Source organism: Catharus ustulatus, chromosome 20, assembly GCF_009819885.2.
Source record: "Catharus ustulatus isolate bCatUst1 chromosome 20, bCatUst1.pri.v2, whole genome shotgun sequence".
NCBI classification, from domain to species: Eukaryota; Metazoa; Chordata; class Aves; order Passeriformes; family Turdidae; genus Catharus; species Catharus ustulatus.
In genome coordinates, this window is record NC_046240.1 from 4,871,029 (window position 1) to 4,880,147 (window position 9,119).

A 9,119-nucleotide genomic window follows, 5' to 3' on the forward strand; every position below is an offset into this window, starting at 1 on the left:
ATGGTTTGGGTTGGAAGGGGCATCAAAGATCACACAGTTCCACCCCCCACATACCACAGGCAAGGACACCTTCCACTATCCCAGGTTACTCCAATCCCCATTCAGCCTGGCCTTGAACTATTTCAGGGATGGGGCATCCACAGCTTCTCTGGGCAACCTGTTCCACCACCTTCACAATAATTTATTCCTATAATATTATAATAATCCAATATAATAATAATCATATAATATGATAATAATCCAATCTAAACCTACTCGCTTTCCCCTTTTTGCTATAAGGTCACCCCAAGCCCCCTCCTCTCCCTGGGCTCGGTCCGGCGCGGGGGTCCCGCGGCATCCCTGGGTCCCGCCCCCGTCCCCATGGCAACGCGCGGGCCAATGGCGTGTCCCGAGGATGTTTACGGGGCGGGGCGTTGCCGCGGCAACGCGCGAAGCCTCCCGGAGCCGCTACTTAACCCCGCGCCGGGGCGGCCGCGGCTCACGGCGGCTCGGCGGGCACGGCCCGGCCCGGCCACACCGCAGCGGCCGCCACGGGCTACCCCGGCACCCACGGGGCTTCTCTTTCACCGTCTCTTTTTTCCTTCCCACTTTTTTTTTTTTTTTAAATTTTTTTGGTATTTTTTTTTTACCTCCCGTCTCCTGCTTTTCCAGAAGCTTCTTGCTCTGTGGTGAGCTCTGTGACACCGGGCCGGGGTAAGGGGATGCGGAGGGGTCGGGAGGGCGGTGGGATGGGAAGGGCAGCGCGGCTGAAGCTGCAGTGGCTCTGCACGGGGGTGCGGCTCTGGTTGTGCGCCCTCCCGGCGTTCTGTCCTGGTCCAGACACTTGGGATTTCGGGGTTACAGCCACATCCCCCACACAGGACTCCCCAAAGTCTGGCACCTCATTCTAGCTTGGGGTGGGACCTCGCCAGTTCCCCCAACCCACCCCTGAGTTGTTTCTAGGTACCACGGGAAGGTAAAAGCTGAAATAATATCAAACTGAGGGAGGCTGGCTGCGAGGGGGAAAACTTTAAAGTATTTTGTCCTGATGTGGAATGCTGAGAGTTAGTCCTTGCAAGTGCCAGAGGTTTGTGTTCCCAAGAAACAACCTCACTTTGTGGGATGGCGGGCCTGGATTTTGGCTCTTTGAGGGTTTTTTTGTTAAATTGTTGGGGTTTTTTTTTAAATTCTTTGTTCAGCAAGAGCTTACTGGGCAGCAGATCAGTTGGTGACACTGAGGTGTAGGAGTTTCAGGGAATTTCCCGAGGTTCAAGGGTGCTAAAGCCCCTCGGGCCAGGTGTCGCAGGTCCCTTGCACAGCACACCAGGGATGGGTCTCACCCAGCAGCTCCAGGGGCACCCAGGGCTGGCCCTGCCTGGCTGTCAGAGAGGGACTGCACCTTGGGGAACCTCACCCCTATCCCTGTTGTTATTGCAGGATCTGCCCCATCCCTTCCCTCCCCTTTCAGTGCAGCCTGGGAAGCAGAGGGAGGCATGGCGTGGCCGAGCCGAGCGCTGAAAGCCAAGGGCAAATTGAAGTGCGTGGAGGAAGACCTGGATGACAGCCTGCCAGACCTCATGTGGCTGAGAGACTTCACAGTGGCCCAGACTGGCCTGCCTCAGTTATACCCCGGCTCAGACCCCCAGGACTGTTACACCATGAGTGAGAGCCTGTTCAGCCTGGTTGATTTTGAGTCCCCGTGCTCGCCCCTGGCGGCTGACCCGGCCTGCAAGGGCACACGCCACACTCCCTGCACGCCCGTCTCCTCCTCCACCTCCTCCACCACGCACCACGACGTGCCTGTGCCCCCTCACCTCGCAGGGGACATCGACTACAAGACCAACCCTCACGTCAAGCCACCCTACTCCTACGCCACCCTCATCTGCATGGCCATGGAAGCCAGCAATAAACCCAAAATCACCCTCTCTGCCATCTACAAGTGGATTACTGACAACTTCTGCTACTTCCGACACGCTGATCCCACCTGGCAGGTAGGAGATGTGGAGCCCTGGCCACTCTCCCTGTAGGGCTGAGCAGGGCTTTCCACAGCCTCCACCCTGCAAGGCAAGATCCTGCAGGGATGCTGGGTCCCACTGGGAAAAGAGTGACACCTGCCACCAGTGAGGAAGGGCTGGAATGGGAAAGAACTTGGCTGGGCACAAATGCCATGACCATAGGGTGGGCAGAGGGAAGGAGCACCTGGCACCTGAGACTCCTCTTGGCTTCAGGGCAGAGGCCTCTCAGTCCCTACATTCCTGGAGCTCTCCTGTGATCCTGAGTCCCTTGGGGTTGAGCACACAGGGAGAAGTTGCCAGGTCGAGTGTCCGTGGGTGCTGAAAACCAGGCATGGGACAGGGATGGAGATGCCACTCTTTGGACAAGTCTCTCTCTGGGGAGGTTCTGAGCAGAAATTCTGCTGCTTCCCAAGCAGGGCAGAGTACCGGGCTCCTGGCCCCAGGGACAGGCCAAGGAGGCTCCATGACTAAGATCAGCTGGTGAGACCTGCAGAGGGAAGCCCAAGAGTGGTTAACTGGAGCTGCTGTCCCCAGCGGGGAGGGGACAGCCCCCAGGCTCACCAGCTTTGGGGACAGCCTGAAGCCCAGGGGCCACCTTGGCTTGCTGCTCTCCTCAGTCACATGAGGAGACCTCTGGCACGTGAGGTTTTCTAGGATATGGCAGGACTGGGGGGCTCATCCTTCCACTGGGGTTATTTCCATCCCAAATCTGCAGTGATCCTGATGGCAGTGCCCATCCAAGCAGGGCTGGAGAACCCCACTGCAGAGCCCAGCATTGCCCACCTTCTCTCCAGGCAAGTGGGTCTCCAGTGGCTCTTGAAGCCCATCACAGGGAAGGGAACCTTTCCTGGTCCCCTCCAGAGCCATCTTGGTCCCCCTTTTACACTCAGGGGACGTACTGAAGTGATTTGGAAGCAGAAGCTGGGTGCTGGTGGGTTGACTTTCTCCTGCACACTTCATGGCTGGGCATTCACAACGTTTTTAATTAAATGTGTTCATTAAAAAAAGAAAGAAGGTTTTCAATCCCTCTCTGCAGAGATGCAGGGGGTACCCCGGACCGTTGCAGGCAGGAATGATAAATATGTTGACCGGCTGAGTAATAATTCAGCCTGGGCTGAGTGCAGTTTGGGATGGGGAGGAGAGATGGGCAGCAGAGAATTCAGCTTTCAAGTCTCTGATCCTTGTAAAATTTCATTACACAGTAAAATTGGAGTTACCACAGCCTGGATTGTGTGGGGGAATATCTGTGTTCCTGCCTCTTCTTTCTTCTCTTTTTTTTTTTCTTCCCCATTTTTTTTTTAAGTCTTTTGTTTCTTTTCACTTTTTTTCCCATTCCTTTCTCTTTTTCCTTTTCTTTCTTGTTGAGGCTGTGTTCTCATCCCCTATCCCGATTCCCGTACGTGAAATCAGCCTGGAAAGGTCATGCCACCCATAGTCTGGGGGGGAGATGGATATATTCCTGTGGGAGCTGAGTGCTTTGGAGAGGAGCCAGCAAACCCAAGGAGCTTCAGCCCAGAGGAGGGTTTTGTTGTGTGTGTGTGTGTGTGTGTGTGTGCGTGCGCATGTTTTTCAACAGCTCTAAGCAATTGAGCCTTGTTTTTCCTATTTGGCACTACGGATTATGGATGAATAAGCATAAAGATATCCAGGCAACATTAAAAAAAAAAAACCACCTCTACCATATCCAATCTCTTAGTACAGTCCTGGCTTTGTGGAGTCCAATGCTGGGTTATTTACCCAATAACTGAGTTTCCTTTCTGATTATTCACATCACTCCAGGCACATTCAGGGTTTCAGAACAGCTTGATGGGAGCAGAAACTCCTCCTTTTCTTCCCCTCAGCTTATTTGAGCAATGGCTGATGAAGATGCAGTGATTTCACACCGAGCATCCCTGGGCCAGGAGGCACCTCTGGGGACACCCAGGGTGGAACAGCCCACGTGTCTCTGTGTTCTCCCATCTGATTTGTGCCAGCCTGGCTGGGGGAAGGCATGGTGCCCATGTTTTGTCCAAATATTTTCCTCTCAACACTTAACAATAGACACAGCTGAACTGGGGGATGCCAAGGGCCCTGATTGCCTCCTCCCCACAGTGCTGCCATGTGTTGTCCCTTGTAAAGGGGCCATGGCCACATGGGTGTAGACACCCCCCTCTTCCTCCCTGGCATGAAGGGGGATCCAACCTCCTCCAGCCTAGCTCCATGCCTAGAGCAATTCAAGCCAGTTTCTCCCAGTGCTCTGCAAAATCCAAGGCTCCATAGCCCCAATTTCCAGCCAAGCAGCCCAGAAGCTTCCCATTTGGTGACAAGTCCTAGCTTGAATCCCTTGGCTCCTGCCACTTTTGGCTGGATGAGACAGGAGGCAGGAAAACTGTTGGAGACTCAGCAGGGAAAACTCAGTGGTTTGAGGGACTTTCTGCTGGGCATGGGATGTCTGGATATTGGCAGTTGTGCTTTGCTTTCCCAAAGATCCTTGCTGAAAACCTCCACCAGCCTAGCCAGGCAGGTAGGTCCTGCAGCAGCAGCCAAGCATTCAGCCTTGATTTCTCTCTCTTTTGGCTCCAGAACTCCATCCGGCACAACCTCTCCTTGAACAAATCCTTCATCAAGGTGCCTCGGGAGAAGGACGAGCCGGGGAAAGGTGGATTTTGGAAGCTGGACCCCTACTATGCCAACCGGCTCAAGTACGGCACGTACAAGAAGCGGAGGATGTCCCCGGTGCAGATCCACCCCGCCTTCTCCGGGAGAGCCCAGATAGAATCACAGCACCTCGGCAGCCCGGCCGCTTCTTCCTGCAGCTCCAGCAGCGTCCTCGAGGCCAACGTGGCATCGCAGCAGCTGCTCAAGGAGTTTGAGGAAACCACCAGCAGCCAGAGCTGGAGCCCGGTGGGTTCCAAAGTGGGGCAGAAGCGCAAGCAGCCCTCACCCCTGCCCGCGGCCAAGGCGTCCCGGCTGCCCAGCTCAGCCCTGATGACCCAGGAGGAGCAGACCGAGCTGGGATCACTCAAAGGTGTCTTTGACTGGGAAACTGTCTTTAACACCAACCCCAATGGAGACTTCTCCACTCTGGTGGATATGGAGCTCCCTCCTTCCATCAACCCCGTCACAGGTGACCTGGAGTGGACAGGACAAGGGCAGCACATGGAGTGTCCCCAGGGGCAGGAACAAGTTGTCACCGATTCCAACCAGTACAGCCTGGACTTTAATGAAACCCTCATGGCCACGACTTTCTTGGAGCATCCCTGGGATGAAGGGACGAGCGATTACCTCTCCAACTGTGTCAATATTGACCAGGTGTTTGAAGACATCGATGCCTCTTTGCTGGCAGATGTCATCAACCTGAGCAGTCTGGCACGCCTCTTGTGAGACTTTTGTAAGATGCTCTCTCCAAGCTGGGATTTACAAGGGACAAGATATCCTAGAAATGCCCATGATGACTTTTACCAGCCTCATTGTAAGGTTATTCCCAGAAACACCAGGGGAAAAAATCCACCACCCCAGGAACTGCCTGCTGTGTCTCCAAAGGACACCTCTGAAGTCTCTAGTTTTTTCAAGAAAAGAAAGTTAACACTACTTATTTTTTTACATTTTACTTTAAAAAAAAAGGAATGTGAATTATGATGGGTTCTTTTCCATCAAGGCTAAAATTACCTGTGAAATCCCATCTAAGACATGAGATTCCTGGTGGCTTAGGGTTTGATAGACTAAAGTGCAATTTTCACACCTCTTTGTCTCTCTGTTTCTTTCTGTCTTTCCTTTTCTGTCTCAGTGCAGTTGGTAGGTACAGTGTGATAATTAGCTGGTAAGAAAATACAGGTCCCTTCTGGAGTTCAACATCCCAGCTGACTTGTGCCTAGGGAAGAAGAAAAGGTTTATAAACTCAGCAAGTGTGCCTCTTTAGATGTTTTTATATAATCTATTATATATTATATATTCAAAGAAATCTATATTTTTTAGCACTAGAATTTCTTAAGGGGGGCGGGGAAGACTGGAAATGCAGCTTGAGAGTTGTTTTGTATTTTCACTGTTTCAAGGTTTTGTGTTCACTGTTCTGTAAAACAAGACCACACAAGGGAGGACTCCTGCACCAGCAGGTTTTGTGAAGAATCCAGGAATTGGCTCTGGCAGGAGAAGAGCAGCAGGGACCGGGATGCTCCCAAAATCTTTTGTATTTTTTGTACCCAAAACCCTTGCTGCAGTTGCCAAAGGGTCTGGAGCACCATGAACCCTCTCTTTCACCACTGACATAGCCCCTTCCTGCTTTATTGGTCTGGGACTGTTGCTCTTCACTTCTCCAGCTCTTCCATCAGGCTCTGAGTGCAAGGAAAGCCCCATGGCTTGGACATCAGCTCATGGTGATGGAGCCACTCCGCCCTGAACACTCCCAGGTGGGACTGAGGAGGAGAGAAATCCACATTCAGGCTCCATGCAGGAGCTCAGACCAAAGACTGTGCATGCAACAGGCTCTGGGGACAGCAGTGGAAATGAAGTCCCATGCAGGGAGAGACATCAGGATCCACCCAAAGAGGAGCTTTGGCTCTTTGGCTCGGTGTGCAGCGAGAGCATGGCAGGGTCAGCTCAGAGTAACTTGGAAATATTTTGGGGGCAGAGCCCATCTCTGCTGAAACTTGACTTGAAGCTCTCAAGAACCAGATTCTTTGCCTGTGCTTTGCTGTGAGAGGTAGAGCAGCCATTAGGTAGGAGCAAATAGAAGCTGGAATTTTAGTGGTGTGTCTTAGGCTTGGCAAAAGAAATGGAAGTTTGTAATTAGATTCTGTTTTGGTTACAAAAGCACTTAGGGAGGGCTTTGGGGTCTGTGTAGTTGTTTGTATTGATAATGTTTCGTTTTACTTGCTGTTTTTCTTCTGTTTTCCTGCTTTGGGGATTATGTTGGAGAACTACAGAGATACTTGTGCAATTTAACTTTTTTTCATGCAAAATTATTTACAAATTTTAAAAAATAATAATAAAAAAATAAGAAAAAAACCCTTTTTCCTCCTTGTTTCCTCAGCCCAGCCCTGCTTGTAATCTCAGTCCCAGCACACAGGAGCTCTCACCCACCTGCACAGCTGTGCAAATTTCCTGTGGAGAAACTGAGGCACGAACCACCCTCAGTGAGACAATGGTTACACACACAAGGTTGGCCATGCCTGGTGTCCTGAGCCTTGGGAGCTGCTCCAAGCCTGGGAACAGCCTTTGCTGGCCCTGCAGGGAGCTCCTGGGGCTGACAGGTGCCTCTGTTTGTGCCTCTCCACCCAGCCCTGTAGGTGCTCCAAGATGGCCAAGCGCCTTCAGAGCTGTTTTGGGTGCAGGATGGGGAGAGGAGCTGCACAGAGATCCCTCTCCAGACCCAGCCTGGTGTGCTTTATGTGCACCCACTCCTGCATCCCCCATCCCTCCTGCTGTGAGGACACAGCCCCCATCAGCTCCCCACTGATGCCCTCAGCACCAGCCAGAGCTGCTCCAGCTGCTCCCAATCCAGCCAATCTCACCCCAAAATAACCTGGGCTCGGGACACGACTTGCCTTGGTCTGTGTGTGCTTCATGCTGGGAAGGCAGGATGCTGAAAAGGTAGGGTTATCCCTGGGGGAACAGCTTTGATGTGGCTGAGGGGGGGAATTTAGCAGCAGATTTGGGCTTTCCTTTCAACTTTGGGATGTTGGGGGCCATGAATACCAGAGGGCATTAAGGAATTCCTTCTCCAGGCTTCTCCTCCTCTCAGCTCCTTGTTGGGAACACTGAAGAGCTGCTCCCTTCTCCCCCACCCCAGTACTGGTGGCACTTCAGGGCTGCAAAACCTGGCACTTGTCCTGTCCCTCAGACCACTTGTTTAATTTGTTTTGCCAGGCACAAACACGTAGTACTGTTTTCAAACCCCCTGGAAAAGAGAAGCCTCCAGCATCCCCACCCTGCCAGGGGACTGAAAAAAGCAACCTTGCCAGGAAAAAATATTCCAGCCTGCCGGAGCCAGAGGGGTTTAAAGTGAGAAAGGGTGAATATAAAGGACACACCAGGCGAGGCCTGAAACAACCCCGTTTTGTTCAGCAGCTGAAAGCAACCAAACCGACTTGGACGTGAATTTTCCTTTTTTTTTTTTCAGTGAGATAGCTTGGAGGGGGTGGTGTTTTTTCAGGAGGTGCAGGAGCTGGGGGTGCTCTGGGCGGTGGCATCTCTTCCCATGGGCGGGACACAAAGCACGGCTGTGCTCGGGGCTGAGCTCAGTGCCAGCAGCGAGGTCAGGACCTGGCAGCCTCGGACCTGCCCGGGCTTGCCGGTGGCAGCGGGGCTGCACCGGGGCTGGGGCTGGTCCAGCCCCGTGGGCTGCCCCGGCTCGCCCGGCACTGGGGCAGTGATGGGTTGGGGACTCCTGGCTGGCAGTGTCCCCCCTCTGGTGCAAGAATGAACCCAGAGCACTCCAGCTCCAAGCTGGCTGCGTTTTGGGGCATCCACCAGCACCTACCAAAGAGGGTTTGGGAAGAACTCAGCTCCAAAAACTCTCAGCTCGCTGCCCCAGTGAGGGCCTTCCCCAGTTGGTTATTAAGCACACGGCAATTATTCCTTTATTTTTTATTTCTGCTATTTCCTTAGCCGTCCCCTCATCCATCATCCCTCCCTGATGGGCAAACATTGACACCTCAAACCAATCTCCCGTTCACAGAAGGAGAAAAAAATATACACATAAGCCCTTCTTTTCTCTCCCTTTCTTGCCGTGTCTTTCTTTTCCCTCCATTGAGTGTGGGGCTGGCATGGAGCCATTCTGGCAACAGCCGGCTTTCACTTGCTAATCATCCTAAATATTGAAAATCAACCCTAGAATAAACAGCTCAAAGATTGGGGCCATCTCTGTGCTGTTTGGAAATGCTAATCTCGCTGCCTTTTGTTTTCCTTGTGTGGATTTGGTGCCTTGAATTTGGAGGAGGTCACAGCTCATGGGTTCTCTCTTCATCCCCAGATTTCTAAAAAAATTTTCCCCTCTCATCGTAAAAAATTCAGCCCATTTTAACATCCTAGGCTGGGATGGTTGGAGTGGTGAGGGGGGAGAAGGGGGAAACAGGATGGAGGAGGGTAGGGAATGGACTCGCCTTGCATAGCAATGAATGAACCTCCAAAGTTTGGGGAAAACCAGGT

General features: G+C 52.5%; 1 protein-coding gene across 2 annotated transcripts; it reads left to right on the forward strand.

The window, feature by feature from the left end:
• The first annotated feature begins 497 nt into the window (after positions 1–497).
• On the forward strand, positions 498–6,978 carry FOXJ1 (forkhead box J1). 2 transcript variants are annotated; one of them, XM_033077036.1, is made up of 3 exons: positions 498–693; positions 1,417–1,970; positions 4,557–6,978. In XM_033077036.1, the coding sequence occupies exons 2-3, from the start codon at positions 1,473–1,475 to the stop codon at positions 5,355–5,357; spliced, it is 1,299 nt and encodes a 432-aa protein (XP_032932927.1). In that variant the 5' UTR covers positions 498–693; positions 1,417–1,472; the 3' UTR covers positions 5,358–6,978. The 2 variants fall into 2 exon arrangements, with proteins under 2 accessions (XP_032932927.1, XP_032932928.1); XM_033077037.1 differs by having other exon boundaries at positions 498–668.
• The last annotated feature ends 2,141 nt before the right edge of the window (positions 6,979–9,119 follow it).

Bases quoted from the DNA above. Each gene is read 5' to 3' on its own strand.
- FOXJ1 (XM_033077036.1), top strand. From the start codon at position 1,473: ATGGCGTGGCCGAGCCGAGCGCTGAAAGCCAAGGGCAAATTGAAGTGC. The intron at 1,971-4,556 runs GTAGGAGATGTG...TTTTGGCTCCAG, and splicing joins ACGCTGATCCCACCTGGCAG to AACTCCATCCGGCACAACCT.